Source organism: Heloderma suspectum, chromosome 5, assembly GCF_057233095.1.
Source record: "Heloderma suspectum isolate Gila_16-S chromosome 5, 16-S_ref, whole genome shotgun sequence".
NCBI lineage: Eukaryota > Metazoa > Chordata > Lepidosauria > Squamata > Helodermatidae > Heloderma > Heloderma suspectum.
In genome coordinates, this window is record NC_139462.1 from 68,363,348 (window position 1) to 68,388,903 (window position 25,556).

The 25,556-nt window shown below is 42.7% G+C and overlaps 2 protein-coding genes across 3 annotated transcripts in view; one reads left to right on the forward strand and one right to left on the reverse strand.

Moving 5' to 3' along the window:
• The first annotated feature begins 5,318 nt into the window (after nt 1–5,318).
• Nucleotides 5,319–25,282, forward strand: TDO2 (tryptophan 2,3-dioxygenase). Its single transcript, XM_084856345.1, has 12 exons — nt 5,319–5,377; nt 5,715–5,820; nt 8,890–8,980; nt 11,033–11,103; nt 13,499–13,626; nt 14,923–15,109; nt 16,702–16,809; nt 18,682–18,793; nt 18,903–18,960; nt 21,877–21,956; nt 22,048–22,138; nt 24,272–25,282. The coding sequence occupies exons 1-12, from the start codon at nt 5,343–5,345 to the stop codon at nt 24,423–24,425; spliced, it is 1,221 nt and encodes a 406-aa protein (XP_084712471.1). The 5' UTR covers nt 5,319–5,342; the 3' UTR covers nt 24,426–25,282.
• CTSO (cathepsin O) overlaps nt 10,855–25,556 on the reverse strand; it is a 28,235-nt gene continuing 13,533 nt past the window's right edge. Inside the window, exons 9-10 of one of the 2 annotated variants that reach the window (XR_014792115.1) lie at nt 21,391–21,470; nt 10,855–12,948 (exon numbers count right to left, since the gene is read on the reverse strand). The gene's annotated coding sequence lies outside the window, so the exon portion shown is untranslated. Of the gene's footprint in view, nt 12,949–21,390; nt 21,471–25,149; nt 25,448–25,556 lie in introns of those variants that run through there. The other variant, XM_084856346.1, reaches the window with a different exon arrangement.

A 25,556-nucleotide genomic window follows, 5' to 3' on the forward strand; every position in this document is an offset into this window, starting at 1 on the left:
ATGCTGATGATGCCTGGTTCTACTACTCCTTTCCACCAGATACCAAGGAAGCTGTTTCTGTCCTTAACCAGTGTTTGGTATCAGTAATGGACTGGATGAGGGAGAACAAATTGAAACTTAATCCAGACAAGACAGAGGTGCTCCCCGTCAGTCAAAAGGCAGATCAGGGAATAGGGATTCAGCCTGTGTTGGATGGGGTTACACTCCCCCCGAAGACTCAGGTTCACAGTTTGGGGGTGCTCCTGGATTCAGCCCTAAGCCTGGAAGCTCAGGCTTCAGCGGTGGCCAGGAGTGCCTTTGCACAGTTAAAACTAGTGTGCCATCCTAGAGATGACTGATCTGGCCACGATGACACATGCCTTAGTTATATCCTGTTTGGATTACTGCAATGCACTCTATGTGGGGCTGCCTATGAAGAGTGTTCGGAAACTTCAGTTGGTTCAAAGAGCTGCTGCCAGACTGTTGACTGGGGCTGGCTATAAGGAGCATACAACTCCCCTGTTAAAACAGCTTCACAGGCTTCCAGTCTGTTTCTGGACACAATTCAAAATGCTGGCTTTGACCTATAAAGCCCTATATGGCTCCGGCCCAGGTTATCTGAAAGACTGTATCCTCCCTTATGAACCTGCCCGTGTCCTGAGATCTTCTGGAGAGGCCCTTCTCTCAGTCCCACCACTGCCACTGGCACGTTTGGTGGGAACCCAGGAGAGGGCCTTCTCAGTGGCTCCCCCATGGCTGTGGAACACCCTGCCCAGGGAGGCTAGGATGGCTCCCTCCTTGATGTGTTTCTGGAGGCAGGCTAAAACATTCTTGTTCCAGCAGGTCTTTGGGACATAGCTGGAACCTGGGGGTAAGCTGCTAAAATGCAGTTTTAAAATGTTGTTTTAATGTTTTAATATAATTTTAATTGTATTGTTGTTTATATTTTAACTTGTGTATATTTTCATATGCTTTAATTGTATATGTTTTAAGTTTTGTAAGCCATCTTGTGTCCCAATACTGGGAAAAAGGCAGGGTATAAATAATAATAATAATAATAATAATAATAATAATAATAATAATAATCAGTAGCAGCAGCTGGGAGAAGCAAGAGGGGCAGGGCTAGGAGAAACAAGCAGTGGGGGTGGCAGGTAGATCATGGGGGGAAGCAGAGAAGGGGTCTCTGTGTGTATGGGTTTTCTTTATTTTCATGTGTCTGCAACATGGGGTGTGGGATTTCAGTGGGTGGATTATCTAAAGTCATTGTGGGGTGAATGGATTTCTGCCTGTATTGACTGTAGGGTGAGTGGACAGGTAGGGTTTTTGGGGAGTAGGGTCTAGTCCTGGACCCCTCCCATGGCAGCCATTTTGTGATGGTGCCCATGACATTGCTTCATAATTCCAAATGTGCCCACTGGCACAAAAAGCTTGGAGTCCTCTGACCTACTCCGAATAGTGAATAACCTGCCATATGATATCTGGATAAAGGGGCCAAATCATATCCCTTTATAGATTCCTCCGCCTATACCTTTCCATTCAGCCAGTCATACTGATGTGTGCCTCAGGTGATTGCAGGGATGAGAATTTCATTTAAGTTCATTGAACTTCACTTAATTTTTGTGAACCGCCTTAATTTTTGTGAACTGCCCAGAGAGCTTCAGCTATTGGGCAGTAAAGAAATTTAAACAAACAAACAAACACACTTTTGGGGGGCCAAAGTCTACATATTCCCAAGCTTGCAATTGCATTTGCAAAATACTTTCATTAGGAAACCGTTCACTTGAAAAATGATCATATTGGGGAAAATACACTTTTTCATGGTTTAGTCAATGGGGGAAAAGTATGCATTTGGGTGCATACTTTAAAAAATGTGCCCTCAAATGCACACTTTTCCCATCCAAAACAACAAGGCTCACATTTGGGAATGGGAAGAAGAAGGCGAACTGAGCACTGAGGTGGAAATCAGAGAGGTTCGACGAGTTTGAGCCTCACTGATCCTCCCATCCCAAGCTGACTGTCATGCTCCCCTTTCTCCCTAGCTCTGTCAAACTATACTGGCTTGCTGAAACATATCTCTTCATATTTGCATGGGCCCCATATTTTTTGGATGAGAACAGCTTCTCAGCATTCACCAGTATAGTGAAGCCACAGCCTCCAGAGTGCTAAAGATGGGTTGGAGCATAAACGAGTTTGAGCTAAAGTAGAAAATAAGATGGGAATGACATCCTATGATCCTGGAGTGCCTGCTTCCCTGTGGAAACATGATAGTTGCATACCGTTCAAAAGATTCCGGTAAACAGCCACATGGCATCTATTACTTATAAGAAACAAGGAAGGATTGCACAAGCATATGTTGCGTTTGATGGATTTATATATCTTGGACCAGCGAAAGAGACATAGGAAAGTATCAGCAGAATTTTTGGCAAATTGTCATTTTACCTCAGCAACATTTAAAAAATTGCATTTAGGGCACTAAGGATGCAATCCTATGCATGTTTAGAGAGAAGAAAGTCATGGCTGGGGAATGCTGGAAATTGTAGGACTTTTTTCTGTCTAAACATGCATAGGATTGTGCCCTAAAGTGCTTTAGTGAGATTAGACTCCAGCTGCCTGCATAAAATGTTTAAAGAGCAGCATTTTGCTAATAAAAGACTACCACTGCTCCTATTGGCTCAACCAGAAGGAGGCTCCTTTATTCAGCTTTTACTCAATGACCTGCTCAGCAGACCAGAGATTCAAGGCTGTTTTGGTTTGAAATCAACAGGATGTCATCATAAGCTGTGTGTCACAGTCAGGCATTCCAGGCAAGCATTGCAAAAGCCAGGCGCTGGGCACCACCTGGCCACCTGCTCAAGGCCTGCAGTGGAAGGACGGGCGCAGAACCAGCTGTAGTTGCTTGTGCTCTGCCACAACTATTATTACAGTGACATACGTAATCTGCTTTCTAGTTCTCAGACAAAAGTTAAAAAGGGACCAGAATGGACTTGTTATTGTGCCTCATCCTTCTTTCTCCTCCTCTTCCTTCTCTCCTCACCCATCCTACTCCCTTGTGTGATTGGCTGGTGGACAAGCAAATGAAAGGCTGAAGCACTTTGCAGGCAGCCTGCACTGAGAGTGGAAGTTATATGATTCTTTGGGGGAGGGACATTTTCTCCCTGTGCTGTAGCTGTAATCTGAAGTGGAAAATTGGCATGGGGGCATGAGCAAAAGGGGGCTTCTTACCCCTTTCCCGTTTGTGCAGTTTTCCATGGGAATTGACCCTCAAATGACCCTCAAATGAAGAAAAGATACTTTTCTCCATCCAGGGCGGAGGGGCTGTGGCTCAGTGGTATAGCATATGCTTTGCAGGCAGAAGGTCCCAGGTTTGATGCATTTCCAGATAGGGCTGAAAAATTCCTGCCTGAAACCCTGGAGGGCTGCTGCCAGTCAGTGTTGACAATACTTGGCTAGATGGAGCAAAGGGCTGACTCTGTATAAGGGAGCTTCTGTTGTTCCTAAGTCAGCAGGATGAGGCAATTTTCAGAGTTAAAATGGGAGTGGCAAAAGGTTAAGAAGCCCCCTTTCTACCACACTCCCCATGTCAGCCAGCCATATAATTGCAGAACTGTCCCATTCCACTCTGCCACTGCTGCCCCAGTAACCATGGAACTAGATGAAATGTGTAGTTGTGCCCCCAGACACTGTAAAGCAGCTTACCCCAACCTGGAGTTCTCCAGATGTTTTGGACTTCAAATCTGGGTTCTAGTCCCCATTTGGCCATTTAGCTCACTGGGTGACTTTGGGTCAGTCACTGATTCTTAGCCTAATCTACCTCACAGGGTTATTGTGCACATAAAATGGAGAGGAGGAAGGCCTTGTAAGCTGGCTAGGGTTCCTTGCAAGAGGCAAAAAGGTGGGATATAAACGTAATAATAAACTCCCATCACCCCAGTCAACATGGCTAATAGTCATGAATTCTGGAAGTTGTTGTCCCAAAACATCTGGAGGGCATGAGGTTGGGGAAGGCTGCTATAAAAAACATGCAAGAGCAGAGCCACATGAACACTGTGAGTATAAACAGGATAGGAGGTAAACCAGTCTGGGCGACTGAGCCAGGAATGGGCTCCTTACATAGGGAGCTCCAGATACTGAAAGGGAAGATGCTCATGTCTTCATGTCATGAGGCAAACTTTGCACCATTGTGGCAGACTGTGCCTGTTTCTCTGCATTGAGATGCTCAGGGTTACAAGGGTTAAAGCCAGAGCATGAAGCTTGGGCAGGACAGGAACAGGCCCAGTTTGCAACTACACTCCAGCCCTGTGGGTCAAGTTCCCCTTCACTTCTAGCACCATGTTCCTGTACGGTTGTGTGATGCCCCTTCTTTTTACGGTTCCTCCTTGCACTAGCACCTGCTGTTGACAGGGCGAATGGAGGTTCTTTGCATTCCAGTGAAATATGTGCGCCATACTCAATATTTTGTGAATTCAAGGGTTTATTCAAGCACATAGTGTAAAATATTAAGAAATGGGAAGGCCTGCCCCTGTGATTATATATCTCTTATTGAACAAATGGAGATCAGCATGACTTCCCTGTGGTATGCCAAAGATGTAACAGAAGTGAGGCTCGGTGAAAAGATAGTATGTATCACACTTCAGCAAGTGCTCTGTTAATGATTAGGTGGAATTGAGTAACCATGTTCAACAAATACAACTAAGACTTGGAAAATGAGTGTGAGAGTTCAAGACTCTTTTTTTAAAGTTAAACTGCAATTTTTTTTAGAGGCAAATAATGAAAGTTGAAAAAATAATTTAAAAATAAAATTCCATTTTAATGTGGAAATATGGGCACTTGATTGCTTGAATTATTGGCTTATCACCAGAACACCTTCATTGTTATTTTCATGACATATATTTCATGAATTCCTTTATTTCAGAATTGCTTTCAGATTTTGAACCTAAGATTCTTAAATATGACAGCCCTTCTTCAACAATTAAAAATGACCATGGGACACCCACCCCCCGCAACCAATTTGAGTATAATTTCCCTCAACTTTATTCTCTCAAACTTTGTGCATAACTGAACATGAACAAAGTTGGAGGCACTGCAGTGAAAGCTGTCCCTGTGCTCTTTGACCTTTGTGAGTATTTTTGCAGTCCTGGTTTGGGTTGAACCATGTAATGGATAAGTCAACAAAAGCAATGCTTGTTTCAGGATAGCTTCTGTGATGATAGCTGGATGACAATAATGATAAGTTAGGCAAAGAAGGGGCTGGGACTAAAATGTGGAATCAGGTTACATAAAAAGGGTGTACTCTAGGTTAGGAAATGACAATATATTTTACCTCCGGGGGATTGTAACTCAGTGCATCATTAGATTCTGGAATCATGAGTGGGTGTCCATTTTGGGAGAACAAATACCAGTAAGTATATTTCTCTCTTTAATGAATAATACAGTAGCTAGAGTAGGCGTTATCTCGATGGTCAAATGTAAGAGGGTAAAAAGAAATAATACTATTTAATGGGTATATGATTAACCACTTAAATTAAAAACAAACAAACAGAAGCAGCTGCTTTTGGAAATTTTAGCTATTGATGTGGCATATTTTATGGTGCCCTTTACACTAAAAGATTGAACCGTTGAATAATTCTTCTTCAGTTATTTAAAATCTCAAGCCATCAAAATGTCTGAAGAAGCATGTGTGCTTTGATCATGTCTCTTGGTATTATTCAGCAGTATTGTAATTTCTTTATTCCTAGATATAATTTTAATAAGTTGTCTTTGGAGGATGGGGAAGATGACAAGTCACAAGAAGGGCTAAATAAAGCTAGCAAAGGCGACCTTATCTATGGAGACTATCTGCAGGTAAATGTGAGATTGAAGGGACTTTTTGCAAATGGTCATGTGCAAAGATACTGACATTTGTGGCTACACAAAACTATTTCCAATCTCCTATAGCAGCTCATATATCTTAGGATAGTGAGATATTTTATTATTTTAATACATTCTACCTTTGGTTATGAAAGCTAGAAAAAAAACTGGAATGTTCAGTATTATTTTTAAAACGAGCTTTTAAAATTTTGTTCAAGTGCCTGTACACCCTTACCTAGGAGTATGTCCCATCGAACTCAATAGAACTTACTTCTGAGTAGGCATCCATAGGTTTGCACTGTAAAAGTGATACAGTCCTACCTCTGATTTTTCTGTTGTTCTTTCTTGGGAGTGTGGGTCTGGATACAGGGCTAAAACAGATATTACTTTAAATCTGTTTCTAGAAGCTATGTCTCTCTCTTCCTCCTCTGCCACTTTTACTCTAGATGCAAGGGGCCATCTGGATTGGGGCCCCTGCAGCTACTCTAGAGTAACAATGAAAAAAGATGTAGCTGTTAAATATGGATTTAAATTAGTGTCTGTTTTGGCCCACAAAGAAATAGTTTTTAAGGGTTTAAGGTGCTGGTAGTAACAGAAGTTCTGATGATGAAATCAACGGTGAGGCTTGGTCTTTAACTGGGGTCAATAGTTTCTAAGGGTGCCATCCTACCCGGATGCCTGTCAGCCGGAAGTCTGTCAGATGGGCATCCCATGCAGAGTGTTTTTGCCCATCTAGCTAGGGGTCTGAAAAGGGGAGGGGAGGAGGCCAGGGAGGTCTGGGGATAGCTCGCATCCCCGCTTCCCCAATCCTCCCGGCCCACAGAACTGCCCCCTTTCCCTCCTCTTCAAGGTTGCCTGTGCGACCTTGGAGAGGCAGCCAGTGTGGTTCTCTCTGCACTGGCTGCAAAGGGGAGGGGACGGGCTGGGGAGCTCAGACTCCTGGGTCCAAGGACAGAGCGCTGCCTCCGACCTCAGATTCAGACCTCTGAACTATCCTATGGCCACCCCTGATGCTGTCTAGGGGAGTGTAGGCTGCCTCTCCCTGTTGCTTGAAACACTACAAATGCTTGCAAATCCTGTTTGCCAACATTTGATAGTGAAACAGGAAAAAAAAAAGACCATGCACGTCATAGGAAACAACGCCTTTGTCATTAATTGTTGTGAACCACCTAGAGAGTTTCGGCTATTGGGTGGTATAGAAATGAAATGAAATGAATGAATAAGTAAATAACACTGTCAACATCCTTAAAAGTTACCAGCTTTCTGCAGCTAAAGAAAGGCTCACAAGCGAAGGACGCTTCAGCTCCTATCACCAGGTGCTGATTTCTCTCATCTCCTGAGCTTGGCAACAGTGTTCCTCATTAGGTGGGCTCTGAGTGGGCTCTAAGTATTCACAAAGGGGAAGAAGTAACAAGTTCCCTCTTTCTTCAGGAAAGTGGGTTGGCAAGTTGGGGTTGTTGTTTTTTGTTAGAGGTTTTATATCTTGAATGCTGCGTGGGCTCCAGGCTTCTGAGGGTCCTTGGGCAAGACCCCCCCCAGTGAATTTACGTCCACACTGCCATTATCACCGGCTGCTATTGCTCCTTGTCCTCTTTTTCATCATTGCTACCACTTGCTTGACTGACAGACAGAGAGCCCTTGAGCAAGTAGGCAGTGGTATTTATTGCTCATCCTTTCCACCACAACTGCTGTTTAGGCCAGAGGTGAACAAGCAGGCTGCAATGATGAAGAGGAGGGGCAACTCCAGGGGCTTTTGCAGGGGGCCTCTGCTGGGGTGTGGACCCTCAGCAGAGGCCCAATCATACTTACCCTTGATGCCAGCGCTGCTTGAAAAGCAGCAAAACATGCAGAAATTCAACAATTGAAGGTTTTACAACCAGTCACAGGAGGTGCTGCACATCTTAAATTTCTACCTGTCATCATGAGGCTGTTCAAAGTAGGGTTGTGCACTGCTTTGGCTCGAGGCCCGAACCCTGAGTCAAAGTAGGCCACTTCAGGAGGCTTCAGGTCCTTTCCGAGGCAAAGCGGAGGGGCATGAAGTGACCTGATGCGGGCCAGGGGCTCTCCAAAGCACTCGGTGTGCTTCGGAGCTTCGGCACCCTGGCCCAGCCATGCCAGTGCCTCCAGCTCCTTACCTGAGGTGACTCACAGGAGTTGCCACTGCCATCGCCACCACCATTGCGTCTATCACCGCTTGCTGCTGCCAGCTCCTGAGCCCTGGACGTGCACTGGCTCTTTTTGGTGGGAGTCACCATTTTTAAGAGAGCCAGCGTGCATCCAGGGCTCAGGAGCTGGCAGTGGCAGACAGCGATGATGGCAGCAGCAGTGGCGGTAGTGGCAGCGGAGGAGGCAGAGGCAGAGGAGGAGGCGACAGAGGAGGAGGCGGCAGCCACTGAGGTAAAGAACTGGGCGTTTGTGTGGGGTGTCAGGGGCCCCCCGAGGTGGGATTTGGCCATCCCACTTTGAACCCACTTTGGGTTCAGGGCTGAGTCAGGTTGCCCCCCCCCAAATCAGCCTGAGCCGAATCGGACCCGCCTCCAAAGCCACACAGCAGCTTCCGAGTCGGATCAGGGGGTCCCTGCATAGTCCTAGTTCAAAGTACAGGAGCCCTATCAGATGGCAGAATGGGAAACTATACATAATCTCTATGAAAGGAGAATAATTGGCTGGACAGAATGTGACTTGCACTCTGCCTCAGACCAGATGATATAATGTTTATCGCCATGGAGCATTATGGCCTCAGTTTGGTGTTCTACTGATATCTAATCCATATCAACTGCGACTGCATTGGGGCCCTGCAACTGGTTTTTCTCCAAAATAAAATTGGCCAGGTTAAGCACACTTGTTTAAAGACATAGCTGTGTCATGTGTAGTTTGGGCCTAAGTCTTTTCTTTTTTTAAAGAATCAACAACTACACCCTGAGACATTCCTGAACTTAGAAGTGTGCATGTTCGTGTTGATTGTTTAATAAGAAAGAATTAAATGCCAAACTAACAGAGAAAAGTTTTGTTGGAAATAGCCATACAGCTTGAAGATCAAGCTTTCTATTCCTTCTGTTAAAGCTGGACAAAATATTGAATGCTCAGGAGCTTCAGAGTGAAAAGAAGGGAAACAAGATCCATGATGAACATCTGTTTATTGTGACTCATCAAGGTAACCTTTCTGAAAAGAGCAAACCAAATGTTACGTAACCAACCCAACTTTATTATTTTATAATGAAATTACATTTAAAAATTGACACAGTTATCTATTATAGTAAAAGAGGGTGGGTATAAGAACATAAGAAGAGCCATGCTGGAGCTGGATCAGACCGTGGGTCCATGTAGTCCAGCATTCTGTTCATACAGTGGCCAACCGGCTGCCTGTGAGAAACTCACAAGTAGGACATGAGTGCAAGAGCACCCTTCTGCTCATGTTCCCCAGTAACTTGTATACAGAGGCATACTGCCTCGGATACTGGAAGTAGCATATAGCCATCACAACTAGCAATCATTGATACCCTTGTCTGTCAGCACCATAGTGCAAAGACCATGAAACCTAGACACTTGAAACTTGTCATGTATACTAAAGGAACCCCAGGGCTGTGCAACTTAAGAGTTATTCCATTTTTAAAACCCAATAATTAATTTGTGTCTCTGTATTTGAAGCCTGTAGTACTATCCTCAGTCATTACGTGACAGTCCTCCCTAACCATTGCATAGCTTTGCAGTTGATACAGTCTGAAGCTGTGGGGGAGTAGTCCAAGGGACAGAGTTATATGGCTTCCCTCTCCCCCTGCTGTGGGGCAGGCCCACTCAGGGGAATGGAGTGGACAGACCCTTCCCTCAGGGCTATAGGGGTGCATCATGGCACAGGCCAAGCCTAGAAGTACCAGCAGGCATGGCCTCACTTAGACAGAGCAGGCAGAATGTGTCCAACTCTGACAGTGGTGTAACTTTGCTTGAAGGCTTCACTGTATCAACCTAAGGGCTAGTCAAACCCCAGCAAAGCCAGGTCCATTCACTACTAAATAATAAATACAAATAAGAGCATATGTGGCTTGAATCCAATTGTGTCATTCTGCCAGTGGAATGGAAACCGCTGGTAGAATGTATTTCCCCTGCCTCTTGCAGCCCCCCCCCAAAAAAAAAATGTGCTCCAGAGGGTTGGGGGATGACCCCAGAAAAGATTTGAGGGGGCACACAGGAGTCTGCAGAGTAGATGGGGAAGGTCTCTTGTTCATGCGGAAGCCCACTCATATGACATTGGATTTAAGCCTATATATCCAGTATCGTTTTCTCAGGAACATTGTTCTATTGGAAAATATGGATGGGAGAAGATGTAAAGTATGCTTCAATTTGGGGGGAATTTCTAGCTTTCTTCGAGCCAAACCAGTTCAGCTGACTAATGTCTCAAACACTTTCAGGGAAGCAGGAAACCTATCTGTGAAAGAAAGCTGTAGAAGACACAAAGGGCCACTGTAGTGTAACGGTTAGACTGTCATACTAGGACTGGGGCGATGCAGGTTCAAATCCCACTAGCCACAAAGCTCACTGGGTGATTTTGGGTCAGTTGCTCTCTTTCAGGCTAACCTAGTTCATAGGGTTGTTATGAACAAGGAGGGAACCATGTATGCTGCCTTGAAATTCCTGGAGGAAAGATGGGATATAAATATAATCAATCTATCAGTCTCCTATGTTCTTAGCACTCCCATACTAAATTATTCCTGCCAATGGTGGCTCAAGGAAAATCCACACACTTTAAATGACAGATACATTATTTATAACAAGGAGTCAGCTTCTCAGCTCTGCAAAGTGCTGGAACAATGAATATTTCTTCATGTTATGATTTGTCTTTCAAGCATTTTGGTCTAGTTTCATTGAGTTGTTTGTTTTGTGAGAATATATTTCCAGAAATCTTATATACTATGTATCGCTACATATTAGGAATGTATTCAAAAGGTGCAAATCTATGCATGGTTAGACAAAACAAAGTCCCACAACTCCCAGCATTCGCCAGCAAACCAAAACAAGGTTACTCCAGGACTACATTGTATAAGTATTTTATTTATGTTATAATTATTCATATTCCATCCTTAAGCAAACATATAACAGTTTTAGACAACAATTTCATAATAAATACAGTGTTGATTAACCTCTAATCATTCACCTGAACTTATTGTTGTCATGGCTAAGAAGTGAAACTAACAGTGCCTTTTGACCGTAGCTTATGAACTATGGTTCAAGCAGATCCTGTGGGAACTGGATTCTGTCCGAGTGATATTCCAAAATGGTCATGTAAGTAGGATATAAATATATATCTATTTAAAATCCCTCCCATTTTTTGTTTTTCACCAAATAAATACTGAATAGTTGAAATCCAACCCTTGAGTGACCACCCTAACATATGAAGATATTTTAGACAGTAAAAAGACCCATTTCTGTCTGAAGCATAGGTGTATCCCGGAGAAGGCTGGGCATTCCTAAGCCGCACTGCAATCTATAAATCATAGCACTTTAACAAATAATTGCAGCTTAAGGCTGCAATCCTATACCCACTTCCCTAAGAGGAAGTCCCAGTGAACTCAGTGGGGCTTCCTTCTGAGTAGACATATCTATGACTGCAGTAAAAGGCTGCAAGTCCAATGCACACTTACATGGGAATAAGCCCTATGTCCACTAACTGAGCAATCCTAAGCTTCTTAGGAGGACAGTTGATGGGCTGTTGAATGCCACAGACCTTCCTCTCTGTGGGCTGAAACACCGGTCTGCTGCTAGAGGCCTCTCTGGTATCAAGGTGGAAAGCTCTGCTGCTGTCACTCTACTGCCTGCAGTGCTCCATGGGCAGCATGGCTGAAATGCTTCGGAGGGATGTCAGGGGAGGCCTTGAATGCACCAGATCTAAAGCCTCCTTGTTCTCTCAACTTGCATCCAGAAAGGACAACAAGGTATGCCAGCCCTGGAGCTTCATCCTGCTAATGTTAATGGGAGGAAAAATAAAAATAAGTCTGAATGGGGTGGAGGGGCAGAGAAAGAGTCCACTCCCACCTTCTGTCCTGGCCAGTGCAAGTCAGCAGCATTTAGGAAGTGGTGTTTTGTCTGCCATGCCCCCCACTTTTAGGATGTACTGTTACACTTGAAATAAGTTGAACCCAGCGAAACTTACATCCAACTAATCCTATAGGTTTCAATACGGTTTAGGCATACCTAACTTTCTCTAGCTTGTGCCCTGTATCTTTTCAAGTTCTTACTCCACACGCCTCCTTGGAAGTTGTTGTTGTTGTTCAGTCGTTAAGTCATGTCCGACTCTTCGTGACCCCGTGGACCACAGCACACCAGGCCTTCCTGTCCTTCGCTCTCTCCCGGAGTGTGCTCAAGTTCATATTCATTGCATCGCAGCATCGGTGATGCTATCTAGCCATCTCATCCTCTGCCGTCCCCTTCTCCTTTTGCCTTCAGTCTTTCCCAGCATCAGGATCTTTTCCAGGGAGTTTTCTCTTTGCATGAGGTGGCCAAAATATTTGAGCTTCAGCTTCAGTATCTGTCCTTCCAAGGAGCACTCAGGGTTGATTTCCTTTAGGACTGACTGATTTGACCTCCTTGCAGTCCAGGGGACTTGTAAGAGTCTTCTCCAGCACCACAGTTTGAAAGCATCGATTCTTTGGTGCTCAGCCTTCCTTATAGTCCAGCTCTCACAGCCATATGTTGCTACTGGGAAAACCATAGCTTTGATTATACTAATCTTTGTCGGCAAGGTGATGTCTCTGCTTCTTACTATGCTGTCTAGGTTTGCCATAGCTTTCTTCCCAAGGAGCAAGCGTCTTTTAATTTCATGGCTACAGTCATCGTCTGCCGTGATCTTGGAGCCCAAGAAAATAAAATCTGTCACTGCTTCCATTTCTTCCCCTTCTATATGCCAGGAAGTGATGGGGCCAGATGCCATGATCTTCGTTTTTTTAATGTTGAGTTTCAAACCAGCTTTTGCACTCTCCACTTTCACCCTCAACAAGCAGCTCTTTAGATCCTCTTTGCTTTCTGCCATTAGGGTGCTATCATCTGCGTATGTGAGGTTGTTGATAATTCTCCCGGCAATCTTAATTCCGACCTGTGATTCATCCAAACCGGCATTTCTCATGATGTACTCTGCATATAAATTAAATAAGCAGGGTGACAATATACAGCCTTGTCGTACTCCTTTCCCAGTTTTAAAGCAATCGGTTGTTCCATGTCCGGTTCTTACTGTTGCTTCTTGACCCTCGTACAGGTTTCTCAGGAGATAGGTAAGGTGGTCTGGTACTCCCATCTCTTTCAGAATTTGCCAGAGTTTGTTGTGATCCACACAAAGGCACACTCATAAACCCTATAGGGAAACTTTAGGGTTCTTATACACCCCATTAAATGCTGTTTTAGCAGTTCAATCTTAAAGGAAGATTAGAACTAGGGTTGCAAGCTTAATTATAGTCATACTAATTAATTAAACCCCCCACATTTGATCAATTAAAATAGTGCCCCTAATTTATCAGTCAGTAGATTTAAATTGTAAATTAATCTATCAATCAACTGAAACTCTCATGATTAATCAACTAAGATGCATTTAATCAGGTGACAGGTCTAATTAAAGCAGCCTACTGTTCTCTGCTACATCTCATCAGCTGAGTCATGATAATTATTTCCTTTTTTTTTTTTTACTAAGGTGAGAGATGAGAGGAACATGCTTAAGGTTGTTGCTCGAATGCACAGAATTTCAATGATTCTTAAATTACTTGTGGAACAATTTTCTGTTCTGGAAACTATGACAGCTCTGGACTTCTTTGACTTTAGGTAAACAGTACCCCATCTTTGATTTATTTATGTGTGGCAGTGCACAAGTAATTAGGCAACTCAGGGTGGGGCATCATCCACCTTATTCACATTATGCAAAGTAGGATAGGTCAACCCCAGGCAGCATGGCCAATGGACAGGGATAATGGAGATGTAACGTAAAACACCTGGAGGACACCAGATTAAAGAAGGTTGGATTATTGTTCAGATTTGTAAAATGAATGTACATACTGGCAACAGCGGTTACACTGCTAAGGAGTCATATCAAAGTCGATAATGTCATCCATCTGCATGGCACTTTCCAGAGTAGTAGAGGGCTGGTCTGTGTCTGGAATTAAGACACAGGAGAAACAATAGTGGAAGGGAGAGATGTGGAGGCAGGAATAAACAGATGAATGTATGATTATTTCAGTGCAATTTTAGTTGTGGTATAAACTGGTATAAAAGAGAGCCAGCGTGGTGTAGTGGTGAGAGTGTTGGGCTGGGAGCTGGGAGCTCTGGGTTCTAGTACCCACTCAGCCATGGAAGCTCACTGGGTGACTTTGGGCCTGTCACAGGCTTTCAGCCCAACCTACCTCACAGGGTTGTTGTTGTGAGGATAAAATGGAGAGGAGGAGGAAGATCATGTAAGCCACCTTGGGTTCCTTGCAACAGGAAAAAAGGCAGGATATAAATGCAAGAAACAAACAACAAATGATTTTTTTTTTTGGAATAAACCCCACTTCATTTGCTAGGAATCATTTCTGAGTAAAAATACAAAGGTTTGGGGGGGGGGGTGGCTGGAGTCACTCTTAGTCATATTTAGAGTAGACCCATTGAAATCAATGAGATTTCAGAGGGTCGTAGTATGATTAAGTCTGGATCCAGGGTGTCTGATTACTCAAATACTCAGATTTGATACCTGGAATATATCAAGACAAAGAAATACATTTTAAGGCAAATTTGCTTTATTGTTTTGAATGCAGAATTTGGATCGTCTCATTACAGAATGTAGGAGATTCTTTTTTTTAGTGTAACCTTTATGTCCACTGGTTTGGTATCTAGTCACATTAATGTTAAAGTGTTTGTGATAGTTTGGTTGAGTACCGCAAAGGCAGTTTTCTACCCTGAGTATCCCAATGCTTTTGTCTAGCATTTTCTTGTATTTCCTAAGATATCAAGGCAGTCTCCTTTAACAAGTTAGTACATGCTACATGTTGGCTGTGGAATTGGTTTCCTCCAAAGTGTTTATTGAACTAACTTACACCTTGTGATACCTATATATTTAAAAAATGTTCTCTTTTTCTATCCTCAAAGAGATTATTTGAGTCCAGCTTCAGGATTTCAGAGCTTACAGTTTCGATTACTGGAGAACAAGATTGGTGTCCCTCATAGCCTGAGAGTTCCATACAACAGAAGACACTACCGGGATAACTTCAAGGGAAAAGAGAATGAATTATTGCTTAAATCTGAGCAGGAGCCAACTCTACTGCTGTTAGTGGAAGTATGAGTTTCCCTTCTACTAATTTTTGCTCTGCTATAAGCAGTTTGAATAACTAGTAATTTACCTTCATCTGCAAGTGATATGGAGGCTAGGGTGTCAATAAACCATTAATCATAATTAATCATCATGATAAATACTCTTCAGGGCAAGATCCCTTTCCTAGGGGTGGACCTTTTGGGGTGGTGGGCACATTAGGAAATTTGAGAAACTCTTCTGGCCATTGTGCAGTGATTCTGTCATTTCTCTATAATGTATTTTTCTGGTAAGAAATAAAGATGGAAGAAGTGGGAAACACAGGAAGGCTACAAATGTAAGACATCTGGACCACCAATAAAATTCAATTTTACTAGGCAATTGCACAATAAAAACCTCATCTGGGGCACCCCTTGTTTCTTGCTCAATACTATTTTATAACCTGCAGTTTATAACATGGTGGATGGTTACTTGTCAAAGCACATGACAGTGGTATTTAACTAGGTGTTTTTAAAAAAAGACTGGTCACGAATAGCTGGTTCTTATACTACAGAAGATCTTAAGAATGGTACAGGATAAAAAATGGATAAGAATAATGCTGAATAAATACTTATCACTATTTGTCTATAGTGACAGAGCAGAGGGGAGAGCCTGACTGAGTACTATGGAAGTTGAATATAAGAATATAAGGGCCATGCTGGATCAGACCAAGGGTCCAGATGGGGTCCATCTAGTCCAGCTTTCTGTTCACACAGTGGCCAACTAGCTGCCCACAGGAAACCCACAAGTAGGTTATGAGTGCAACAGCACCCTCCCACCCGTGTTCCCCAGCAACTGGTGTACAAAGTTGTTGTTCAGTCGTGTCGGACTCTTCGTGACCCCATGGACCATAGCACGCCAGGCCTTCCTGTCCTCCGTTCTCTCCCGGAGTGTGCTCAAGTTCATATTCATTGCATTGGTGATGCTATCTAGCCATCTCATCCTCTGCCGTCCCCTTCTCCTTTTGCCTTCAATCTTTCCCAGCATCAGGGTCTTTTCCAGTGGGTTTTCTCTTCGCATAAGACATACTGCCTAATGTCTTTGGGGGGGGGGGATTAGGGAGTCCAAGCATTATTCTCAACTACATACTCAGTGTGTACCCTTGCATCTTGGCAAGTATATATTACGGATAGGGAATGTGTGGTGCTCCAGATATTGTTGGACTGTAACTCCCATCAACCCTCACTGTTGGCTAAGCTGGCTAGGGCTCATGGGAGTTTCAGCCCAGCAACATCTGGAGGGCCACATATTCCCCACCCCTGAGTTCTGGTAGATGTAGAATATATAATTTGTATTTAGAGGCATGCATACCTATTTATATAAATTCTCAGGAAATAAATGTAGTGTTTCCAGTCCATGCACCTCCAGAAACCTTTCTCAAGATCACCATTACAAGTAGTACAAGTAGATATACTCAGTACAAGTAGATATACTCAAATATCAAAAACAGTTATCAGATATACATGTTTTGTAATGTTTGTGAACCGCCCAGAGAACTTTGGCTACTGGGCAGTAAGAAATAATAAAATAACAAATAACCTACACCATAACCTGATGGTTAATCCGTTTTATTTTATAAGGCATGGTTGGAAAGGACACCAGGACTTGAACCGGAAGGATTTAATTTCTGGGGAAAATTTGAAGCAAATGTATTTAAGGGACTGGAAGAGGAATTTGCAATGGTGCAGGTATGTATTATAATTAGCCATGGATTGTCTTTGGGCTGACAACAGAGCTGCTCAAGTGCAGTTCCATGAGATCACTCTTAGTATGAGCACTTCCTCACGCATATGGGCGGAGTTTAAAGTAACCCCCCTGCCCCGTGTGTGTGTGTGTGTGGGGGGGCGCTGGCAAGTTGCCACTACTTGCAAGAGAGGTACTGCCAAGTGGCCACTCACGTGGTTTGCTGTATGTATGAATCAACTTTTTAGCCCTCTTTAGGCTTTTGGGGTCCGTGTACAACCAATGATCATGTGGAGAGCCTCCATGGGTACAGAAGGCCCTCCACTCACACCGTCACCCTACAGAAGTAAAGGGCGGCGGAAACATGTGATGAGGGGGGCGGGGCTAGAACACTGATTGTACACAGATCCTGAATGCCTGAATAGGGCTTTGTATTTCCTGAATGTGAGTTCAGTGTCAGTTCAGTGATTCTGCATGACGGGCATCTGTATTACAAACGTAATGCAGTTCTGTGAGAGTACTGAGTCCAAGAGTAATTTGTTATGGTTCTTTAACCCTTTTACAGAACTTCAGTTCCCAAGATTCGTTAATGGGAGTTGGGAGCCATGACACTTATGGTCTCATGTCTGCACTAACCAGATCAATGGGACCACAAAGTGTGTAATATAATCAAATATAATGCTGCTAGTGATTGTAAAGTTCATACTAATTTATGATAACAACAAGTGTACATACACATCACTTTGTCTCTGAGTGATAATACTTAACAATAGCTCCAAACACTCATACATGTGTGAGCATTTGTACTATTTCTAGGTATTATCATTCAGAGACAGTGTATGTACACTTATTTTTTTATTATTTATTACACTTCTATACCACCCCATAGCTGAAGCTCTCTGGGTGGTTTACAGAAGTTAAAACATTAAAATACAATATACAAAATGTAAAAGCCATTTACATAAAAGCACACAGGCAATATACACAAACAATGTATAACTAAAAACAACTTTGAACTGTCATATTATTTATTACATTTCTACTTGTTATCAAAATCTTGGGCTCCTTCACATGGAGCTTTTATCCTGCTATTAAGATTGCTCACTCACAGAAATTTGCAGGTCCTTCTCACGACGTCGTTAACCTCCAGGGCACATCCAGAGGTATTTGCTGGTTATTTCATCTCAAAAAGATATGGAACTAATGAACTATCAGCGGTGTGTTTGAAGTCTGTAGTAGTTTCTGTCTACAAAAGTGGTTTCTAATCGCATGACTAAGAGAGCAATCCTACCCGGACCGACGGTTGCCTCCGAGCCCAGGGGCGACCGCCTATCCTGTGCAGGGTGGGAGTAGTGGTGAGGAGCGGATCTCCTCCCTGCTTCCCCTGCCCTGCTTTTGCAGCTAGACAGCCGATTTCGGCGCTCTACCCATGGGACCTTGGAGCATGGAAAGCGGCAGTCGGACGACACATAGGATGTGTCTTACCAGCATTTCCGACCTCCTTGCCCCGGGAATGCCCAATTTTCATCGCTCCGTGCTGCTCTTCCGAGCATGGAGTGCAGGGCTGATCGGTGGTGCGGGAGGGGGTGGGTTCTCCGGGAACCGACCTTAGAGCGAGGGCTCCGAGGTTGATTTCCAGGAACTGACTTACCCTATGGCCGTCTAGCTGCTGACTAGCGGCCACAAGATTGCACCCTAAACCACTTTTAAAGGAAAGACCATTAAACTGAGGATATCGTGGCTTAAGCAGGAGATTTGTGAAAACACCTAAACCCTAGATGTTGGAAGGGCAATGCAAGAGAAAATATTCCATGTAAATGAACAAAAAGTGAAGCTTTGTCTTTTGTTTAAAAAGCAATAATTATTGTGATTGAAAGGCCAAACAAGACTCAGAGGAAAAAGAAGACCAGCTGGCAGAACTTCAGAAACAAAAAGAAGTGCTTATTTCATTGTTTGATGAAAAACGCCATGAACATCTTCTTAGTAAAGGTAGGTAGGCTTATTAGTGCGCGCAGATGTGAATTTCCAGTTTCTAATACACAAGATGAAACTCAGCTGCAGTACAATAAATATATTTAATAGGTACTAACTTTTGCAGGTGAAAGAAGGCTGTCGTATAAAGCAATGAAAGGAGCTTTAATGATCTACTTCTACAGGTACATTAAAGGACCAGTTATCCCTGTAAATCCGACTTGGTTTTTCTCCTTCGGAGATAGGTGGTTTTTTTTTAAAGAAACAAAACAAAATCATGTCATATGTTTGCAAGCATATTTAGGTTTTTCTTAGTGTGAAATGTCCTCAGTATTTGGAATTTGTTTTAAAAATCATATTTGTAATAGAATACCCAATGCAAGTATCATTGAACGCCCCATGCAAATATTAGTGGTAATACATTTTAAATAAAACAGTTTCCACAATTTACAAGAAGGATCTCATTTTTTTTTGAACATCCAAAATATTCTAGCATAGTATTTATTCAAGCCAAGCCCTGTCTCTTCCAAGTAGCAAGTTTGGTTCCAAAAAGTATATGTCACTGTTTGCAATGTTTGCTTGCTTTTCAAAATTAAACCTTCTAGGGTTTCAGAATTTGTTCCAGTCATGATCTATAGATGAGGTATGAGGCTGAAGACTAAGACATCTTTAGAAATAAGCCCAATTGAAACCAGTTGAACTTACTTCACAGTTAACATAGTTAAATGTGGGCATTGCTAATAACAAGGCAGCAGGAGACGATGGTATCCCAGCTGAACTGTTTACAATTTTGCAAGATAACGCTGTCAAGATGATGCATGCTATATGCCAGCAAATTTGGAAAACATAACAATGGCCACCAGTTTGGAAAAGATCAACATATATCCCCGTACCAAAAAAGGGAAACACTAAAGAATGTTCAAACTATCGAACAGTGGCACTGATTTCACATGCCAGTAAGGTAATGCTCAAGATCTTGCAAGGTAGACTCCAGCAATTCATGGAACAAGAATTGCCAGATGTACAAGCTGGGTTTAGAAAAGGCAGAGGAACTAGAGACCAAATTGCCAATATCCACTGGATAATGGAGAAAGCCAGGGAGTTTCAGAAAAACATCTATTTCTGTTTTATTGACTATTCTAAAGCCTCTGACTGTGTGGATCATAACAAACTGTGGCAAGTTCTTGGTGGTATGGGGATACCAAGTCATCTTGTCTGCCTCCTGAGGAATCTGTATAACGACCAAGTAGCAACGGTAAGAACAGACCACGGAACAACGGACTGGTTTAAGATTGGGAAAAGAGTACGGCAGGGTTGTATACTCTCACCCTACCTATTCAACCTGTATGCAGAACACATCATGCGATGTGCTGGGCTTGATGAAGCGAAGGCTGGAGTCAAAATCGCTGGAAGAAACATTAACCATCTCAGATATGCAGATGATACCACTTTGATGGCTGAAAGTGAGGAGGAGCTGAGGAACCTTATGACGAAGGTGAAAGAAGAAAGTGCAAAAGCTGGGTTGCAGTTAAACCTAAAAAAACCCCTGGATTATGGCAACCAGCTTGATTGATAACTGGCAAATAGAGGGAGAAAATGTGGAGGCAGTGACAGACTTTGTCTTTCTAGGTGCAAAGATTACTGCAGATGCTGACTGCAGCTAGGAGATCAGAAGACATTTACTTCTTGGGAGGAGAGCAATGACAAATCTTGATAAAATAATGAACAGCAGAGATATCACACTGACAACAAAGGTCCGCATAGTTAAAGCAATGGTATTCGCCGTAGTAACCTATGGCTGTGAGAGGTGGACCATAAGGAAGGCTGGGTGAAGGAAGATACATGCTTTTGAACTGTGGTGTTGGAGGAAAATTCTGAGTGCCTTGGACTGCAAGAAGATCAAACCAGTCCATACTCCAGGAAATAAAGCCAGACTGCTCACTTGAGGGAATGATATTAAAGGCAAAACTGAAGTACTTTGGCCACAGAATGAGAAGACAGGATACCCTGGAGAAGATGCTGATGCTAGGGAGAGTGGAAGGCAAAAGGAAGAGGGGCCGACCAAGGGCAAGATGGATGGATGATATTCTAGAGGTGACGGACTCGAGCTTGGGGGAGCTGGGGGTGGCGACGGCTGACAGGAAGCTCTGGCATGGGCTGGTCCATGAAGTCACGAAGAGTCGGAAGTGACTGAGCGAATAAACAACAAGTGCGCTGGAAGTAAATTTGCTGAGTAGTGTTTGTATACAAGTAAGGATTTCCAGATCTCAGGGTTTGAGCTAAAGCCTTCTTCTCTGGGTCACCAGGGCAGCTAGCCAAAAGGATGAGTCAGAATCAAAGGAACATGCTATTTTCTGCTTGGCTTGATTTTTTTTTTGCTGGGCGCTTCACTCACCCCAACTAATGCCCATCAAGCTCCTCTCTTAAGGCACCAGACATATTCAAGTTGTTGCCCATACCTTGGTATCATCCTCTGCCCCCACCAGGCATTGCTGTTAAGCTCCCAGTCTCCTGTCCTCCAATATCAGGGCCCGAGTCTCAGGAAACAGGCAACCTTAACTTAAATAAATATGCATAGGATTATCACCCTGGAGTACAATCCTAAAGATACTTACTGGAGAGTAACCTGCATTGAACAGAGTGGGACTTCCTTCGGAGTAAGCATGCATAGGATTACACTGTTCATTTTTCTATCCTGTATGGAATATAGTTATAATTTAGATCTTGAATGCAACTTGATCTAAAGGTAGTAGGTAGTAGTAGGCAATTGTGCTTTTGCTGTGATGGGACCATCAGTGTGAAACCCCCTCTCTTCCACTCCTATTTGTTCATATTTAAGTATGTAGAAAGAATAAAAATAGAAGTCAAATACTGTTGTGAGAAGCAAATTAGAAACTCTTTCTTTGCTACTGATTTATAGTTGATTATTTTTGAACTATTCAACAGTAGCAGACCACTAGCCTGCTATTGCCAAGTTCATATATAATAGGACATAGCATATATAATTGTCAGCATGCCTTTTCCTTTTAATTTGATGCATAACTGTAAAATAGGAGAATTTAAGCAAGGTAATGAGCTCTCTTCTGTTTTCTCTCATTAAGAGAGGAACCTCGCTTTCAGGTACCTTTCCAGCTTCTCACTTCTCTTATGGATATTGACGTGCTGATGACTAAATGGAGATGTAAGTTTTCTTTGAACTATTCCTGTGGTACAACTACCTTTTATGTCATAAAATTAATGATGCACTAAAACAAAGCTGTTTGCGTGCTTAGATAACCACGTGTGTATGGTGCACAGAATGATTGGCAGCAAGGCTGGGACAGGAGGATCATCAGGATATCAGTATTTACGTTCTACTGTGAGGTAAGTCTACAGGAAACAGAGTTCAACTTTATAGCCATCCATTATCATTATAAATAACAAGGCACATGTACACACCATAAAAGGATGAGAACAGGAAACCAGGTGAAAGGGATGCATTCCTCTAAGGTCTTCATATTTGTGTTAACGTGCACCTGTTTTCTGATGGTGAGCAATGTTTCTTTCACTGATTTCAAATTTGGGTTTAAAAAACGTTGAGGTTTTTTTAAAAAAAAATTACCAGAGGGGCATATAATTAGAAAAGATTTTGGAGGGCGCAATCCTATGTCCCCAAGACGGCATTTGGGGGACATAGGATTGTTTGATTTCCTGGCTCTGAGCTAGTAGACAGGGCTCTGAGCTTGGGGCCAGGAAACCACGCTGCCTTCCCCTTCCCTCTCATAGCCAGTGCAGAGAGAACCACGCCAGCTATCTCTCTGTGCTTGCAAAATGGAGCACGGAGATGGGGAAAAGGAGGGGACGAGACCCTGGGGGAAGGGATGAGACTGGGGCGGCAGCCTATGAGAAATCCTATGGCCGCCCCAGCCTCCTTCCCTTCCCCTCCCCAAAGCCTCCGCTAGATGGGAGAAATCCTCCATCTAGCTGAAATGCAGAGCAGGAGGCACAAGGCATCTCTTGCTCTGCATTGGATACTTGTAAGCCTCTGAGTTTGGAGGCTCACGAGTACTCAGGGCAGATCTGATAGGATTGCGCCCTAAAAGTATATGGAGAGAGTGAATATGGAGAAGTAAGTTTATCTTCCTCTTTCTCTCAAAACACTAGAATTTAGTCCAGGGGGTGGGCAACATGCAGCCTAGGGGCTGCATGTTAATTCAGCAACAGCAAATTTTTCTTTTCTTTTTTACAAAAAACATAATGCTTTTAGAGCTATGGAGCCACTGAGTTAAATTGACTGGCAACAGGTTCAGGACTAATGCAGAGATGCATAATTAACCTTACAAATGTATCACCTTATGATATGGAGAGGACCATTAACTCAGACTGAATGAGAGGTTCGTGTCGATGTGGTCAAAATTACCCTCATGTTCTTAACACCTCACACCAATGGATAATACATAGCTGTGTCCATCTGGTTACACAGCAAGCGGCAATCCATGCAGCAGCTTGAGCATATAAATAAGGCCTTAGCTAGCTTTTAAGAAGGGACTGGAGAAATGATAGCTCGTGGCTAACCTGTGGTCCTGCAGATGTTGTTGGGACTCCAGCTCCCATCAATCCCAGCCAGCATGGCCAATGTCCAGGGATTATGGGAATGATAGTCCAGCAATATCTGTGGGGCCAGATTCCCTACCTCAGTCTAAGATTACAGAGCCTGACCTAAGCCTCTGAACACTCAAGCTTGTAGAGGTTCCAGACAGACAGTGAGGGGCATTGTAGTTGAGAATAACCTGTCATTGACAATTGACTGACATATGTACTTGTTAATGCTTGTATTTTTGTTTAATTGCTGTATTATTGGAAGCTTTGTTAAATAAAATTTAAAATTATCACTTTTCAACTGGTTCTCTCAAGCACAGACTTCTACAACCTGGTGCCCTCCAGATCTTTTGGACTATAATTCCCAGCATTCCTGACCATCTCATGTTGGCTGGGGCTTATGGGAATTGAAGACCAAAACAACTGGAGAGCATCAGGTTGAAGAAGGCTGCTCAACCCTATGCTGACCCTTCCCATTCTTCATGCGTTAGAATTGGAGAGTGGCAGAACATAAAAAGCCAATCGTACTCTGTGCAACTTGGGTTATAGATTTTGGGCAGTATCCAACAGGGCTAATGCACACCCGCTGTGTTGTACCAGCAGGACTGACCACTTGTGCAACACAGAGCAGGTGGTTCTAAAAGTAACCCTGGAAAAGAGCGGAAACACTTGTTTCCGGATTGGGACAGATCAGTGAGGCTTCCTTCTACAAGCTCTGCTGAGCTAACCAGTTCTGGAAACTAGCATTTCTTCTCATTTCAGGTTGCTTTTAGAATCACTAACTTCCTGTTGCCCAGGTTGTTAGTCCCGCTGGTGTACAGGCACAATAGGACATTGCCCCCTGTCTGCTACCACATATGAACTAGAAAATATTATGGAATCTCACTGCTCCTTCATGCATTTCTTTTTTCTTTGCAGTGACAGATACAAAGTATTTGTTGACTTGTTCAATCTTTCAACATATTTGGTGCCAAGACACTGGATCCCTAGGCTGAATCCAACTGTTCATAAATTCCTTTACACAGCAGAATATTGCGACAGTTCCTACTTCAGCAGTGATGATTCAGATTAAAAACCTTCCTTGGATAGTCTTTGTAAATAACTGAACTGTAACTGAAAGAAGCTTGGTCTTTAATGTTATATCTTCTATGCTGTTAGATAATATATGCATATGTTTATATATATTTATGCACAATGTACTATAGGATTTCAAGTATATCTATTCAGATAAGTTATCAGAAATAAAATTTAGAGATGAGATCAACAACTGAAACATCAATTTAAAAAAAATGTTTAAACTGTTGCAGTCTGTTTTAAATTGTTTTATCTGATTTGTTATGTTGGCCTATAGCATGTTTTTGGTTGCTGTTTTAGTTTTATAATGGTAAATATATTGTTTTAGTTGTACATTACGCTTTTTAATCATGTATGTGAGCCACCTCTAGAAGGCTTGCTACAGAAGGTGGCATAAAAATATTACAAATAAAATATTAATAAAATTTCACACTGTGGTATTCAATTAATAAAGAAATAAGATGGCGGGATCTATTTAACTGAAAGCCATCTCCCTGCAGGAGCTATAACATATAGTGCCACTTACTACATTGATTTTCATATCGTGGTGAGATTGTCAATTCCATGTTATGTTATTTGGGAGTAATATTATTATAGCAGGCCTTGGCAGCTGCTACTGGGACATTGAACAGGTATTTGACTTGGTTTAGGAAGACTCAACCCTTTGCCACATAATGCATGGCAGATATGAGTCCAATTACAATTGCCTTAAAACATTCAATAGTATAAAAATAGATGACAGCCCTTTTATTGTAGATGCAAATAAGATGTTTTTTCATTCATCTTTATTATAAAAATTAAGATATCAACTTGAGTATATAAAATATTCTTACACTTCAGCTAACATTTAGACATGTTTTAATCAAAACTGATAATTAAAACACTGCCGGTTTCACTATTAAATATATTGACATTCTGTGATCAAGTGTTAATTGTAAACATTTCAAAGGAGCAGCCAAGGAGAGGCAACAGCATTCCTGATAATGCCAGTTATAAGTAGAACTTGAGTCAGTTTAGTCTCTGTGGAGAAAGAAAAGGCTGCAGTAGCATATACCAAACTGAAAATTGATGTCACGCCCCAGGAAAGCATAAAAGGTCAAGAACAGGAATGAAAGGAGAGCTCAGTAGT